The sequence below is a fragment of the Olea europaea genome, chromosome 1 (genome assembly GCF_002742605.1).
Source record: "Olea europaea var. sylvestris chromosome 1, O_europaea_v1, whole genome shotgun sequence".
Taxonomy (NCBI): domain Eukaryota; kingdom Viridiplantae; phylum Streptophyta; class Magnoliopsida; order Lamiales; family Oleaceae; genus Olea; species Olea europaea.
Window position 1 is genome coordinate 30,663,625 of NC_036237.1, and position 16,913 is coordinate 30,680,537.

Here is a 16,913-nt window from a genome sequence, read left to right on the forward strand (position 1 = left end):
TCTAGTAAGTTTTTTTTTTTAATTCTTATCTGAAAACTGTGTAGATGTTCTCTACCAAACAATTGTCTTAATACATCTGTGAAAATATCCGACTGCATTATTATGAAAGAAGAATCGCCTTTTGGTCATCCAGGATTGAAATCTAATGATCTTTCATAAATGGAGTGGAGTACTTGCTAACAGATCCAAGTCATAATGGAAATAAGTGGACAGCTTCAAAAGGTTTATATGCTAGTGTGGTAGTTGATATTTTACCAAAAACAAGCTCTACAACTTTCTGCATTTTAATCCCCACTTGCATGTTGAGAGTTAAACTGAAAGCAAGATATAACTATGGCATGGCAAAGAACAGAGGCCGCCAAGTGGCTCGGACCTCAAACTGAGGAGAAATTAACTGATTTAATTTAGATGATGAGACTTGTCCTAATCTTCCCAAAACACAGTTTTTATGTCATATTAAATCATCCAACATGTTGGCAAGAGTGTAGAGAGTCCTTCAGGTTAAAAATGCTTTTTAGTCACAAGCGTGAATAATTCTGTGATAATCAAGATCTACATAACTGAGTATTACTGCCATAGAAAAATACAATTTAGCTGTGACATGGAAAAATTACAAAAGAAATTATATTAAGAAGTAATTACAAAATAAATTATGTTAAGAAGTGATCCACCACATTTAAGTTTGATGTGCATATATATATAAGATAAAATTCCTCTTACATTGGTGAATACGATTTTGTTCAATTATTTGCTTACAGATTCCTGCATATGTGGCCAAAATGTTCAGATATGATTGATTCTTTGTCTGTCGTTTTATATAATTTCTTGAGAGGATGCATATTTGCTAATTAAAGTTGCTGGTACATCAGTTTGTATCGTATCAACCTTTATCCTTTATGCAAATTCCAACTGCTCAGTATTGAATTTGGCAGATATAATGTGGGGAAAATTACTCCCATGCAAAGGCGAGAAGTTCGAGCTACTGATTTCGGCCCTCATGCCAGCTTTTGGATGAATTTTCCTAAAGAGGGGTCACAACTGACACCTCCACATCAGTCAGAGGATTTCAGGTGGAAAGATTATTGCCCAATGGTTTTCAGGTTTGTTGTAACTTTCTTTTTGGTCCGGTAGTAAATTCCTCCACAGTTCTATGAGTATCTGATGTAGAATAACTCAGTAAACATAATAAGAAGAGAAGAGAGAAGAGAGGAGAAGAAGAAGGCAGAGGCGGGGAGAAAGGAGAAACGGCTGAAGCCAACTCTTTATTTCATCAAATTCATCAATAATCCAAAAATTACAAACCAAGATAGGTTTAAATAATGAAAACCTAGAAATATAGGGCCAAGCCCATTATTTAAGTCCTAATTAAAATACGTAAGCTTAAATAAAAGTCCAACTGAAACAATAATAAAGGTCCAACTAAAATACTGGAACAATAATAAAAGTCCACTATAAGGATGTCCTCATCAGAACCCTTGGCCCACTTTTATTGGTTATTCACCGAGTCACACTTTGACAAGTGTCTCCATAAACATCAAATCAGAAGTCATCCCAAAATCCAAGTAGTTTTTAAAATTTCTGTTTTATCTTCAAAGCCATAATTTACATGTACTCTTTCATGTTCCAAGTCGCAATTCCCAATATGACCATTCAAATCTCGGGCAGCAAAAACATGATCTTGCCTAGTAGTCAGAATTAATTCATTCATGTGCTTCCAAATCATTTCTTCAGTCCGTTCAACTTCCATCGTTTCGTATTTCTTCAGTGTACTGTTTCAACTCTCTTCTTTACCTAGTTACCTATAGAATAATGCTATTCGTAGTCGCGACAGTTACCCTACGTGACATACACATGGCACGCAGTTATTTGATGCATATTACCACATTAATGAATCAAATAACTACTTGTCATATGGATACCACGTAGAGCGACTACCACAGTGAGCGACTACGAATAGTATTACTCTTACCTATGTGCCAAAGTTATAGGCCAACTTTTCTAGTCCGTTCACTTACATCTTCCCATTTCAATTACACTTTATCTTGACTTTCTGCTTGACAACCTCAAAACATACCCCTCTTTTCCAACAGTAGTGAGAATATTATGAGTAAAACTCATAAAACTTCAAAGTTTAAGGATTAATACAGGAATATTACTTCCAATAGATCAACCAATATGCCCCACTTCTTCTAACAATGACCAAGTCCAGTCACGTGAACTAAAACTCTTATACTATTTATCTTACATACAAGTGGTAAGTTCTTTTATGATATGGGTTACCGGCAATTTACGATTAAATATTTTCAACAAGTTTATTATCCTATAACCTAATCATGTCAATCATAGACTTGCATAAACCAACAGGGATGCCTTTTTAATTCATGCCTTCATTTGGGGAGGGGTGCTTATATATCTTACATATGCTCTACCTTGCCATAATTCCAACTATCTTTTAACGTTAAAGGGCTATTATTTTTTAAGAGATGTAACAAGCTGAGCTATTGAAATAGCTAAAACAAAGAGTATATTTCATTCTTCATAGAAATAATAAAGATGGCCTGTTTCGAATTAGACCAAAAAGAACCCAGGGCATGGTCTCTATTGTTTCTACTATACTAGACTATGTAACAAAAACTGAGACTAAAAGTGAACGCGATAAGTCTGAAAAATAATGATGGATAAATAAACATATGCTACAGAAAAAGAAGAAAAGAATTCAGTTTAGACATGTCCACACACATAAATGCAACAACATGCTACTTCAGTAAACCAACAAGCTGACAAGAAGTAACTAAAATACCTTGAGTTTTTTGTTGTTTTTTGTCTCTGTGTACATTTGAATTTCAATTGCATAAACTTCCAGTAATTGTGTCCCTTTCTTCTGATCATATGTACCATCTTCTTTTTTACATGACTTGTGGAGCTCCTTCAAAATCTAATTAAATAAACTGCATTATATTCATTATCCACGGATAAAATTGGCAAGCTTTTTACAAAAGAAAACAACCTTGTTCATCTGTCCATATTCACCCATATAAAACCATATCTTGCAAAGCTTCAGATTTGTTTTGAACCACAGTCTCTGCAAAGAAAGGTCGGTCAGCTCTTTGAAAAGAAAAACACATTAAGTTCCAATATATGATAAAGTTCTGACCTCGTTTTTTGCCTCTTCAAGAGCCTTTAAAGTGGTCCGATAAAACTCTTTCAAGAGGCTAAAGTTCTGACCGGCTGATCCAGAAATGAAATCCATTATATTGTTGATGCACTTCTCACTGTAGTCTCTAGTCACTGCTGATTTGATGTAAGTTAACATATCTCTATAAGCATCCATCATTTCTTTGTACTTCCCTAGCTTATAGTACAGCTTAACAGTTTGCTTTAAAGCTTTGAATCCCCTGAAAACAAAAACAACAAAAGTGTTCAATCACTTCAAAACTACTAACAAATGCATAAATTACAAAGAAATTGAGATAAGCGAACAACTTAAACTGAACTGAGGAAAACGACCTATCATTTGCAAGTTAAGATCTGAAGTAGTCGATTACAAAATTTTTCATGGAGAAATTCAACAATTCCCAATATAGAATGCAGCATCTTTAATATTTGGGGAAGGAAAATTTTCCTTTGTAGCATGTACTTCAGATAAAAACAGGTTAGACACGTGTGTATATTTCTGATGTTTCTTAAAGACATGAATTGCTAGTATCTAATTACTTCATCATGGACAAAATAAAAATGCTTATGACGAAAGATGTCATATAGTAGCAGCTGCTTAGTTCTGTAGACCTGAACACATCAAATATCAACATTATTCAGTTAGTGAAAACTTAATAAGAGTTTAGCAGCAGTTTGTAATTTTATACTTCATCCGTACCTCTACTGTGTATTCATTGTGATACACAATGTCACTTTAAACGATAAACTATGTCATCTATCATTAGTATATGATTTTAAAAACTGCAATCACCAGACATTTGGGATTATCCTTGCTACTGTAATTTTAAAGATCGTGGTGAAGAAAAAATTTATTAAGGTAAAAAACCAAAAGAAGTGCTTGTTTCAATGAAAGTTGGTGAGATATTAATACATCTTACAGCCATCAAATTATGCATCTTCCAGGATAACTACTGTCTAAGTAAGAATTGTTTTAAAGCCCATTCTCTTCCCAATTTAATCCAAATGGGCCACAAACCTGTTTACTAAAAGATATCCTTCTTTTGACCAAAATACTATAATCTGAAGGACGAATCTATAAAATATCAACCAAAAGGACTCTATAAAATGAGCACTTACCAAATATAAGGCCAGTAGTCTTTACAGTGCATAAAAAAATAAAACATGCTAGACATTTATGTCCGTTATGATCTACGGTAAATGGTCACAAAATTAACTGTTTCGACTATTTCGTAAAGAAAACTATCTGCAAAGCTGTATATCATCCATGATTACAAGCATCCAAATATTTGCTTAACTAGTAATATTTTGTCAGGAAAACATTAAATTCTGAGAAAACTCACCACTCAGCCTTGTCAGGTTCCATACGCACAACTTTGGCAAAACCCTCAAGCGCTGCTTCTGGATCTGTTTCGACCAAGCCTGCAAATAAAAAACATATAAGAAATGTTTAATCGAGGTAAAAGTGATAACATTAGCTAACATGGCGAAATCAATTCACAAATGCCATTCACGGGAGGCTCAGAAAAATTTCTCAAGTTCTACAACTTTGCCAAAATTGTGAATGTCAAAGGACACGGAGAAATCCTTTTTAATATTGATAAAAATTACACTAAAATATTCTAACATGTTTTGCCTAATTATACTTCACTCCTTCGTTTAAAGAGTTCGAACACACAGAGAAACACAGTTTTACATAAATCCGAGAAATTATTTCAATCAAACAATCAATGTCGGGAAAATTAATATAAACCTTTTGAGTTATAATACTGATTCTCAATAACGACGTCCTCTTCCTCGGGCTCCTCATCCGAATACTCGAACCCATAATCTTCCATATCAGCATCTGCTCCCACATATACAACTTATCAGAAAAATCATTAGGGAAACTCACAAAAAAATTAAAAAATAAGGATATACTAACCTAGATACATGTATTATACATAGAGAGAGGGAGAAAGTATTACCGGAAGCCATTGCTGAGCTGTGTGGAGTGTGATTCCTTTCGTGCAGAAAGCAAAAGACAATGGGAGATTTATGTTGAAGAATAATGCTTTTGGAAGGAATTAAGGAGCTTTATATCATTTTCAAAATTATGCCGTTGTTTGGGTTCATTAAGCCTCGACCGTTCCACCACATTATACCGTATTAGTTTCCCCGCGTAGCCATTTTCAATTAAACATTCTACATTAATATAATGATACACTTAAATCAATTTTTTTCTTTTTTAACCACATATTTCAACATCAATCACTATTTCATAATATAATTTTTGAAATTAAATAGGCACAAATAAATCCTAAAGTGTGCTTTTGGAAAAAAAAAATATATATTTTAAAATAAACGTTTTTTGAAAAATATGTAGTTAGAGAAGAAAATAAAGTTTTGAATTTGAGTGTAGTATTATTTTATTAGAGAATGTGTGGATAAAAAAAAGTTGAAAATTATATTTTGATAAAAGAAATATATCTATAAATACTTTTAAATTGAGAAAAATAATTACTTATTGATATAATACTAGTCTGCGTCTCGTGCGTTGTACGAATTTTGTATTTATTTTGGTTTTATTAGCGTAGAATTTAGAGATTGTACAAAAAGTATTTGGAAATAAAAAATGTTTATTTGATTCTCATCTTTTGGTCCACTATATATTTTATGTCACGATAATTTATTTGTATTCTTATAAATAAGTATAATGAATGTTGTGATTGTATATATGTCAACGATAATTTATTTTTAATTATTTTTTGTTTAATGTAGATGAAGATTTTTTTTTTATCTGATATTGCAAATAAGTTGTAAATTGAATTTCACAAAATGCTTTTCTTTAGCAACTTCAATTCGAGAGGCTATACTTATAGTTCAAAAATAACTCATGCAGCTGTAAATTGAAAGAGAACATCCACATACACAAACATTTAAATAACAAATTCAGATTTGCACGTAAAATAACTTGAAGTGACACTTAATAGATGGCCAACTCCCTTATTGGTGTAAGAATTAAAACCCTAACAGCGGGCCTATTCTTCGGTCACTCCAAGATTGGTAGGACAAAAGAATTTAAAAAAAAATTAAATAAAATTTATTTGAAAAAGAAAAGAATTAAAAAGAAATTTAAATAAATTAATAAAAAAATAATTATTTATAAAGTAAAATTTTCAATTTTAATTAAATAATATTTATATATTCTTCATTTAATTTTCATAACTTTATTTTATTTTTTACTTCTAAATGATTTTAAACGAATTTTTTTTACTTATATAAGTAATTTTTAAATATATTAGAAATATTTTTTGTTAATATATTTATTTATACATTTTTTTTACTAAAGGTGATTTTTTTTTTACTTATAAAAGTGGTCAGCACAGAGTAATACGGAGGGTATGAAAAGTTGCGTATTACATAGATTCACATTGTTTCTCTTACACTATATATATAATATAATAATATAAGTAAATGAGTTGATTTGAAAAGGTGTGTCATAGCGTATGAAAATGGAAAACGAAAAAGTAAAAAAAAAAAAATTTTGAATAATCCTCCGTGCGCGAAAACCACACTATATATAAAAATTTTTAATTATTTTCTCTTCAATTTTTTTAATCTATAAATAACTTTTTAGTTAAAATTGAAAAATTAAGTTTTATTTGGAAGATAAAAGAATTAAAAAGAAAAAAATAATTAATTTTTTTAAAGAAAAAATGCATTTTTAACACATACGTTTAATCTACGTTTAACTATTTTTGATATTTATTTAAATCATTTGATATCTCTATGATATAGTTCTCAAAATGAGTTTCGAGAGAATGTAAAATATTTATCGATTCGACTATCGTACAATGGTCGACGAATTTTTAAAGTTAGCTTGTTACCGAAAATTTCGAAATAGTAATAAAATAATTGATTTTTTTAAGAAAAACGACTTATGTGTATTTTTTAACACATACGTTTAATATCTGTTTAACTATTTTTTATATCCATTTAGATCATTCGATATCTATACGATATAGTTCTCAAAATGAGTTTCGAGAGAATGTAAAACATTTATCGATTCGACTATCGTACAATGGTCGACGAATTTTTAAAGTTATCTTGTTATCGAAAATTTCGAAATAGTAATAAAATAATTGATTTTTTTAAGAAAAAACGATTTATGCGTATTTTTTAACACATACGTTTAATGTCTGTTTAACTATTTTTGATATCTATTTAGATCTTCGATGTCTCTACGATATAGTTCTCAAAATAAGTTTCGAGAGAATGTAAAACATTTATCGATTCAACCATCGTACAATTGTCGATAAATTTTTAAAGTTAGCTTGTTATCAAAATTTTCGAAATATAATTTGAAAATACCTACTTTGACGTCCCATAACATTTGCTATGTTTGATCGTTTTATGCACCGCTAACGACGTGCAATATTATGTCAGCAGTACTTTAAAATGATATTAAGAATGTAATATTTCGACTTCATTTGATATCTCGAAATGAACGTGAAAATGAACACAAAAACATAAGTTAAAAAAAAAATTCATTTCTCTCATGGTCTCCGTGCACGGATCCTCTTTTTTTTTTTTCTTTTTTAAATAAAAGCCAATACTTCTTTATACTATATAGACTAACCACAATGATATATATTTTTTTTATTATTATTTTTTTCTTTTTTTTTTTCTTTTTTTTTTTTTTACAAATTGAAGCAAACTTTTTACTATGTAAAGAAATATACTTAAAATTTTGAGTTAATATTTAATCTAAAGTAATATTTAGATAAATTTAATTTAAAAAATTCAATATTACTAAAAATATTACAATAAAATTAAATATTGTCTGAAATTATTAGATATATCCAACTACGATGATATAGTTTTTTTTTTTTTTTTTAGTTTTCTATATCTATAATAATGTAAAAAGAAATATTCATGCACTCTATGCATGGAGGAACGCGTCGTTTTTGCTCCCCACTTGGAAAAAAATGAAATTTTGAACAATTGAAAAAAAAATTACGGCATACCACACAATTTTTTTTTGAGCAAAATGATGTATTGATAAAAATGTTGCAAAAAAATAATAAATAGTAATAAAAAATTGATTTTTTAAGAAAAAACGACTTATACGCATTTTTTAACACATACATTTAATATCCGTTTAAATATTTTCGATATTTATTTAGATCATTCGATATCTCTACGATATAGTTCTCAAAATGAGTTTCGAGAGAATGTAAAATATTTATGATTCGTATAATCGTCGACGAATTTTTAAAGTTAACTTATTATCGAAAATTTCGAAATATATATATATAAATATTATTTTGTTAAAATTGAAAAATTAAGTTCTATTTAAAAGAGAAAAGAATAAAAAAGAAATTTAAATAAATTGATAAAAAGAACAATTACTTATAATATATAAAAAAAATTATAAACTTTGTCTCTATGCCCGGAGGCATAAGAGTCTCCATGCACGGAGACAGGAGACTAATGTTTCTGTGCACGGAGGCGTTTGTTCCGTGCACGGAGAGATTACTTTTATTTTACTGTGTAGTTTTACGTTATAACTTTTTTTTTTAATTTAAAATTCTCTTTAATTATTTTCTCTTTAAATTTTTTACTTACAAGTAATATGTTGTAAAAAAAATTCCGTCGCATATTATCTCTATCTCTTCTTTTTTTTCTTTTTAATATAAAAGTGATATTTTTCTTATATCCATACTATATATATCTATATCAGAGTGGGGGAGGAATGAAAATTAAGTGTTGCAGTAAATTTGGAGGTAGTATACAATAAAATAAAATATATATCAAGCAAACGGCGTCGTTTTTGGCCCCCAATTGAAAATAAAAACTACAGTAAAGATGAATCAAAATACTGTTGTTTTCTACAGTGCCCTCACATTCCCCTTTTTTATATAGTAGGGAAAGTATCAAACAGTAAAATGTAACTGGATGCTATTGATATGCAAATTCAAATGAATTAGAAACAATAGTTGGGCCTTAATTGAATGTCCATTGGACCACAATACTTCAGGCCCGGGGATAGACATCATTTGGGCCGAATCCAACATATGGCACTTCGAGCCTCGTACTAGAGGAAATTACATACAAATAGATACTTAAGTTTTTGAATTCAAAACTCAGGTGTGAGGTTTATTTAACAAGAAATCAGATATTAATTGAATTATTAATAATATTATAAATTTTACCCCTACATCCTCACCCCAAACCCACTCCAACCATCTCAAACCCCAAATTTCTCCCCATTTGACCTTTCGTTTTTGAAATAGGGGAATAATTATTTTTGCATTTTCATCTTCATTGGCGGGAGCGAGATGTGGAGCATTTTCCCCCATCTTTCTCTTCACCGGAGGCTATGGCCAACTGAGTGCCATTGTGCGCAGTGCCAAATTGTCGCTATCATGCACAGTGAGACTCAGTAGCTCAAATTGTCATTGTGGCTTCTTTTTCGAGCAGTGACTCATCTTCAATGGCTCAGATCTCCACTTTATGGCTCACTTCTATATTTATGGCTTTTCTTTTGGAAATGAGCGCGGTCTACAGGTAGCGAAGATCTAGGTCCTGTAGCTCGTTCTTCCCTGATCCACAGGTAATGATGGTGTTTTGTGGAGATCTGATTTTGTGGCTCCAATCCACAGGTAGCAGAGATCTAGTTCTCCGGCGTTGTATTTACCTGGCTGCGACGAAATCACATGCCGCTTGCTGCTTCTATGGCAATGCAATTGGAGGCGGAGGTTTTTCAGGTTGTCGATTTCGCCTTCCCATGTTGGCCAAATTGTGCTATTTTTGGTGGTTTTGGGGCGGTTTGCAGTAGTTTTGTGGTGATTTTGCTACATTTTTGTGGTGGTTATTAAGGTGGTGGTGTTGCGAGGCGGTGTTAGTAAATGGTGGTGGAGACAGGTTTTGCAAGTGGTTGTTTTAGTGGTGGTTGTGGTGGTGAGGTGGTAGTGGTGTTGGTGGTTGTTGAGTGGTGGTATTGCGACTGTCATACTTATTGTGCAGCATTGCCATGTGGACTCTAGAAAGGAAAGTCTTGGTTGATGAGGGCATGGTGAGTTGATGTTGGTGTGTGGTAATGGTGGCGACTGTGGTGGTGGTGGTGGTGTAGGTTCAAATCTGGGTGGCAGTTTGTCATAATAATGGTGATGTTGGTGGTAGTGGTGTTGTGTTATTATTGTTGGTGGTGGTTGTGATGGTGGTGGTGGAGGTTCTGACGGGATGGGACGAAGAGTGCATGTGACTAACTATTTGGTCAATTTGTGACCATGTATTGGAGGTTGATTGGGTGTTTAGGTATATGTGATCAATTATTTGGTTATTTGTGACCAACTATTAAAATGTAACATTAAAATTCGATAATTTGTGACTAAAAAAATAATAAGTAACCAACAAATTCGAAAATATGTGATTGATAAATAAGTTGTGACTTATAATTTTTTTAATCTGTGACCAATTAAATAAATTTTGATCTATAAAATTATTGATTTGTAATATCGAAATAATCCGTGACCAATTAATTTGGCAATATGGGACTAATAAATAAATCGTGACATGGAATTGTGTACATGTGACCAATATTTGCATAATTGTGATCTTATTATATTTAATTAACAAATATTTTTAATTAATTACCTCATACCTGAGTTTTGCATTTTCAAACTATACACCTGACTTGTGATTTGGTGTAAACTAAATCACTAAGTTATAATTTTTTCCCCTTGTACTATCTTCTTCCATGAAGAGATTGAAGAAATTTTCTAAAGCATTGTATTTTAATTTTCAATTGAAAAAGTCAGTTACTAATGATTTTAATTCAATAATGCATTTTTAATTTACCCCTTGTTTGATCCTTAATTTTTTCAAAATACATTTTTCTTTCTTTTCTCTTCAATCATACATTCCTCAATAAAATAATATTACACGTAAATCCAAAGATTTTCTTCATTTTCTAACCATACATTCTCCATTAATCTACTATTAAAAACTAATGGGGGGCTCAAACAGGTTTTTAAAAGCACATTATCATACCCCCACTGTAGCCGACCAATCCCATAATTATCTTCTTCTATACTCCCATCCACCCTATACCTCAATTCCACACACAATCAAACCTAATCCATCTTAACACCCATTTTAGCACCACAACCCTCCCTTATTCCGTTTCCAAACCCTGAGTCACCACTAGCAAATTCCTCCACCGTCGCCGCATACTTGTTCTCCTTATTAGACCTCGATTCAGTTGAGTTATAGAACATTTATAGCACTGCTCAAGTAGGCTTGGACATACCTAAGGGCGGATCCAATCTGGAGGTAGAACACGGATTACAATACAAATATACATAGATTTATTTTTTTATAAAAAAACTAAGAAAAATTAGACATTTCAGGATCTAGGCACGGGCTATAGCACGGTCGAGCCTGTGCCTGGATTCACCAGTGGACATACATCCTGGTTAATTTGGTATATGCATGATGATGTCCTTTGCATAACAGGATTGAGCAACCTGTTTGCCAAGAATGATTGCCGACAATGAAGATGAATACATGCAGCTAGGAGTACAATTGGCATTGGATGTTGGGAAAGGTGATGGGGTGAAATGGGACGGACGAAGAGTGGTTGTAACCAGCTATTTAATGAAAAAATTACACTCACACACACAAAACCTGATTTTTGAAGTTATTTTATAAGATTGTTAAGTATGAAATGTGATTCTCATATTCTAGTAGTTGTGTACATTTTTTCGTAAATGTAAGCTCGATTTCTTTTTCCGTTTATCCTAAATTATAGGTCACTTTTCTTATTGAATTATCAATTAATATAAACTTATTCTATTTAATTCACTATTTAATGTAAGGATATATAAGAAAAGTGATAAAAAAAATATTATATTTTCAACAATATTAATTATATTTTCTTAATTTGTGCGAAAATAGAAATATGCCTATTTTTATGGAACGAATATAGTATTATTTACTATAAACCATAACCTTTCATACTGCTCACGATGAATATGAACTAATCAAAACATGATGGGCTATTCGCTAACAAATTCAGCTAGAAATGAACTAATCAAAAGCTGTCGTGTGTCCTTAATAAAAAGAATTTAATTGTCCTCATGACCATATTGGAAACCTATCAATAGAGATAGTCGAGAACAGACTTTAATGCATCATGAATTGTTACATAAGTTTGTAGTAATCGGAGGGAGGGGGCAGGCCGTGCCCAATAACTTTTCAAGAGGAAAAAAATTATTTTTGATGACAATTTTATATTTTCAATGTATCAAATTTTTATTTTTTGTCCCCTTAACTCTGCCATTGCATGTTGGGGAAAACCATTTGTATAGGGGAGTTCACAAAACCCGTGCAGAAAAGACACATGAGGTTGGTCTCTTGCCAAATTCATGAGCGATAAAAAATTGCAAAAAAATGCCGACCTCCCGTCCCGTGTGTTGTCTGTAGGGTTTCTGTGAAACCCCTATTCTGTACACGTAGCAGAATTCGTCTATGTTACGAAGAAATAAGAATTAACATTAAGACATGAAATGGTAAACAGTTAATTAATAGTATCAAAGGAAATAATCTTTTCACAAAATTCAAGACAGAGAGTATTAAAGCCAAAAGTTTAAAAATATAATAGAAAAAAAAAAAGCAACAAACAATAAAACCTCTCTATGATCATACTGTTAGGACCAAAATAATTTTGTTTATGCAGAGGTTATAACTTAGCCTATATTTGGTTTAGATAAAAATTAATTTTCAATAGATTTCAATATAAGTGAGGAAAATGTGTGGTTGAAAAGTTAATAAAAATTGTGGATCCCATGAAATGTGATCGAGTAGAGACTTAATCTGTAAAGCCTCACAAAAATTCTTATTTAGATTTATGTAAAACTCAAATAAAATTAATTAATAAAATATGTTAGTTTCAAGATATATAAATTAAGAATATCGGAGTGTTTTTGAGACATTTTTTTTAAATGAGTTTTGTAATATTATTTATTTGAAAAATCTATGATAAGAATAGAAAAAGTTAAATTAAATTTAAATGTAAAATTATTTTATTAGAAGAACGTTAATTTAAAAAATATAAATAGAGAACTAGAGTCATATATGTCAAACTATTATCTAACATTCTTCTTATCTACATTGTACATGGCCCCCCAAGGCATAATTCAGAGGTATAAATAACAGGAGTAAGATAGTTTCAGTATTGCTGACAGTCGTAGTGTGATGGTTCGATTCCTGAAATATGGAATTAGACTCTTTGTGGATATCAGTGTACGGACGAGCTCTTGTTCGATGGCTTATTGAGACACATCTCGTGATTTACCTCTCTCACGATACTCTAAGAACGTGATGGTGGGAGTTCTCAAGATTGGGGTTCAACCTTTTAACATTGAACATGTATAGATAAGTACAATGTAGATAAGAGGGAGGTCTATACAGATAGAGATAGAGATAAGCGCAGTGTTGTCAGCACATACGTATGCCTGCCATGCATTACTCCACTTCGATGCTCACATTAAACAATGATTATTGCAATAAAACTAATCATTTAAATATCTGTACTATCAACACCCATTTCTTGGAAGCTTCCACACAGATAATAATTTTAAAATATTTATTAATATCACTTTCGTTTGGAAAAATTGCAGTATTAGTCATGTACTTATTGTATGAATAGTAAGTTAGTCTATAATTTTTTCAAAATACTCAACAATTAATCATAACCTGCACAATCAACTGTGAATGACAAACTACTCAAATATCCATTATATTGTCATGGATATCTCGAATGTCTAATTTTATGAAGTTTTATTTTGCTTCTTAACTTACACCAACGTCCATAAAAATTAAATTGAGGTATGTTTCTATGAGTAATCACTATTGCTCGAGTATACGTTAAGGTATAACTTTATGTTAAAGCATATTTAGGAAGTATTTATAAATGATTTATATTATAAATAAATAAAAATGAGTCATGAGCAAATGAATATTATTTGCAAGTCTCTTCAAACTTTGAGATAAAAAATTATTTTAGCGTTTATAAATAGTAGAATAGACACAAGGCAAACATACGACAATTATTTTAACAGTACAATTGGCATTGGATGTTGGGAATGCTCGTGGGGCGAAACGGAGGGTGGTTGTCATCAGCTATTGAGTAATTATGACAATTAAATTATCATTAAATAATATGTGATTTAAAATGTGTGATTTGTGACTAAATTTGTAACTGTGACTTATAATTTATGTTTTTGTAATCAATAAATAATTCTCTCCAATCATTTAGATAAAAAATTATTTTAGTGTTTATTAAATTGAAGTATATTTCTATAAGTAATAACTATTGCTCGAATATACGTTAAGGTATGACTTTATATTAAAGCATATTTAGGAAGTATTTATAAATGATTTAAATTATAAATAAATAAAAATAAGTGGTGAGCAAGTAAATATTATTTTAGTGCTTATAAATAGTAGAATATACACAAGGCAAACATATGGTAAGAATCATGTCTTATCTAAATGGTATCACATATAGGTATACTCTTTAGACCAAAATCGAATGAATTTTCCCCCTTGTACACTGGGCCTTACAACTCGGTATATACTCCCCTCATATAAGGAGAGGGCCCACGCCCAATTAATGAACATGCCATGTCCCCATGTGAGGGGCTATACACTGAGCTATAAGGCTCGATGTACGTGTAGTAGGGCTCAAATCGAATATACTCCATGCTAAAGCCAAGCAATTTTTATTTTAATTTTTTTCAATTCATAAAATTGGTCGAAAATAATATTTATCTCATCCCACAATTCATATTAAGTCGAGCTCTAAATTTTAAATCAATTGTCCACCATATAATTTAATTTTATCTTCTCTCATGTTATCACATAATAGTAATTAAAGGTCAACCTTTCTTATTCAAGACTAATTGTACAAATATAATGGACATTGGTATTAACTTAATATTTTTTTAAAGGTTAAAGACTAACTTGCTATTGTTGCAATAGATTAGGGGCTACTGTTGCAAGTTACCCTTTACTAATGATGGCTGGTGAAATTCTGTTGACAGGCTTTGAGTTTGCTGGTTTAAGCCAATTTTCGACAGCCATCATAAACCTTGAGATTACTTTAATTTGACCCTTCATAGTCCTAAAAGCCGCACTGCATCTTTCCTTTTCAGCGGTCTTAGCTTTTCAGCAGAAAGGGAGAGATGAAGGCCTGAGTTCAAGTATATCTTTTGTACCTCTTTTATTACATTTTTTTTCTTCATCTTTTTGATATTTGCACACAGAAAATTGAGTTTCTAATTTTTCTTTTGCTTTTGAAACTGTGAATCCGTTTTTGAGTTCTAAAAGAATTTGAACTGGGATTTTCGAGTTCAGTTTATGTTTAGTGTGGATTAATTTAAGAGGTTAAAGGCCTTTTTTGTTCATTTGAATTTGAGGAAATTAATCAGGTTGAATTGATTTTTCTCTTCTTCTTTTTTTCCCCGCCTTTCGTGTTCGGCTCCTGGTTTATTTTGTGATTTATTGCTGGATTTGCTGTCTGCAGTTGAAGGTAGTTAGATCTCTCTCTCTCAGTTATTTTGTGTCTTTTAATATTTGTTAATGCCTTTCTTTAATCGTTTATTATATTCTAATCTGCTAGATTTATAATAATGTGAATTTGTTATAACATTAATCTCTCTCTCTCTCTCTCTCTCTCTCTCTCACGCACACACACTTCTGTTCATGTATCAGTTTAATTTAGTTAATTGGGAATTACAATTTTCGGAAATGATCTCCTAAGCATCATCGGTACCTAGCTTATGTTAAGCACCGACATGGCACGCCAATGAATATATCAATGCTAGGTCCATGAATTTAGTGATTTGCCAATTAAATGATGTGTACCGGTGCTATACTTACTGATCAAAATCTGCTCTACCAACTCTCAAATGATTCAAGTTTGAAAATTTAGTTAATGATCGCTATAATGAGATGAGTCCGGTAGCCTATGATCCTTCATACTTTCTTGATTTTCTGACAGAAGCTTATCCAAGAAATCTGTGTGAAAAGTTTCTCTTGAGGACTGGGAGGTTAGGTGATCACACGGGATAAGTAAGAATGAATCAAACAAAAATTAAGAGAAAAATTGGAAAGTACGAGGTTGGAAGGACAATTGGTGAGGGAACATTTGCGAAAGTTAAATTTGCTAAAAATTCCGAGACTGGGCAACCTGTGGCTCTCAAGATCCTTGATAAGGATAAGGTTCTCAAGCACAAAATAGCCGAACAGGTAAGTTTTTGATTTCTTGATTAAGCAAAAATCATCATGAACCTTAATTCTCTTCCTATATTAAATTATGAAAGTTGAATTTCAAAAAGGATTTAAGTGTTTATCGTGCAAGAGATTTTCTTTAGCATTTAAATCATCATCAGTATTCATTTTTCTCCATTGCATTTTTTTTTACCTTTGACACTTCACTAGCAGTTTCTGATGCCCTGGCATGTATTTCAACAGATAAAGCGGGAAGTAGCGACAATGAAGTTGATAAAACATCCCAATGTTGTCCGCTTGTATGAGGTTGGTGGATCTCTCTCTCCCCCTCTCTCTTTGCTCGTTTGTCGGGTCGGGGCCAGGATGTCTAATATTGTGTGTTTATCCAGGTGATGGCGAGCAAGACGAAGATATTTATTGTTTTGGAATTCGTCACTGGGGGAGAGCTTTTTGACAAA

The 16,913-nt window shown here is 31.5% G+C and overlaps 2 protein-coding genes across 2 annotated transcripts in view; one reads left to right on the top strand and one right to left on the bottom strand.

Annotated features, from left to right (window-relative positions):
- Positions 1 to 2,791: 2,791 nt before the first annotated feature.
- On the bottom strand, positions 2,792 to 5,304 carry LOC111407300 (COP9 signalosome complex subunit 2-like). The gene is made up of 6 exons (XM_023036713.1): positions 5,142 to 5,304; positions 4,928 to 5,020; positions 4,518 to 4,596; positions 3,155 to 3,395; positions 3,008 to 3,082; positions 2,792 to 2,935 (listed from the first exon to the last, which is right to left on the bottom strand). Exons 1-6 carry the CDS (start codon positions 5,149 to 5,151, stop codon positions 2,792 to 2,794), a joined length of 642 nt encoding a protein of 213 aa, XP_022892481.1. The 5' UTR covers positions 5,152 to 5,304.
- Positions 5,305 to 15,273: 9,969 nt separating this feature from the next.
- The window catches only part of LOC111407309 (CBL-interacting serine/threonine-protein kinase 3-like), a 6,594-nt gene continuing 4,954 nt past the window's right edge, over positions 15,274 to 16,913 (top strand). Inside the window, exons 1-5 of the mRNA XM_023036725.1 lie at positions 15,274 to 15,425; positions 15,749 to 15,754; positions 16,226 to 16,473; positions 16,699 to 16,761; positions 16,845 to 16,907. Of these exons, the coding sequence (XP_022892493.1) occupies positions 16,303 to 16,473; positions 16,699 to 16,761; positions 16,845 to 16,907 (297 nt within the window). The 5' untranslated portion in view covers positions 15,274 to 15,425; positions 15,749 to 15,754; positions 16,226 to 16,302. The remainder of the gene's footprint in view (positions 15,426 to 15,748; positions 15,755 to 16,225; positions 16,474 to 16,698; positions 16,762 to 16,844; positions 16,908 to 16,913) is intronic.

Coding starts and splice junctions, on each gene's coding strand:
- LOC111407300 (XM_023036713.1), bottom strand. Junction 4,597..4,927: donor TCAGTATTATAACTCAAAAG/GTTTATATTAAT, acceptor TTTTATTTGCAG/GCTTGGTCGAAACAGATCCA. Junction 3,083..3,154: donor TTGAAGAGGCAAAAAACGAG/GTCAGAACTTTA, acceptor CTTTCTTTGCAG/AGACTGTGGTTCAAAACAAA.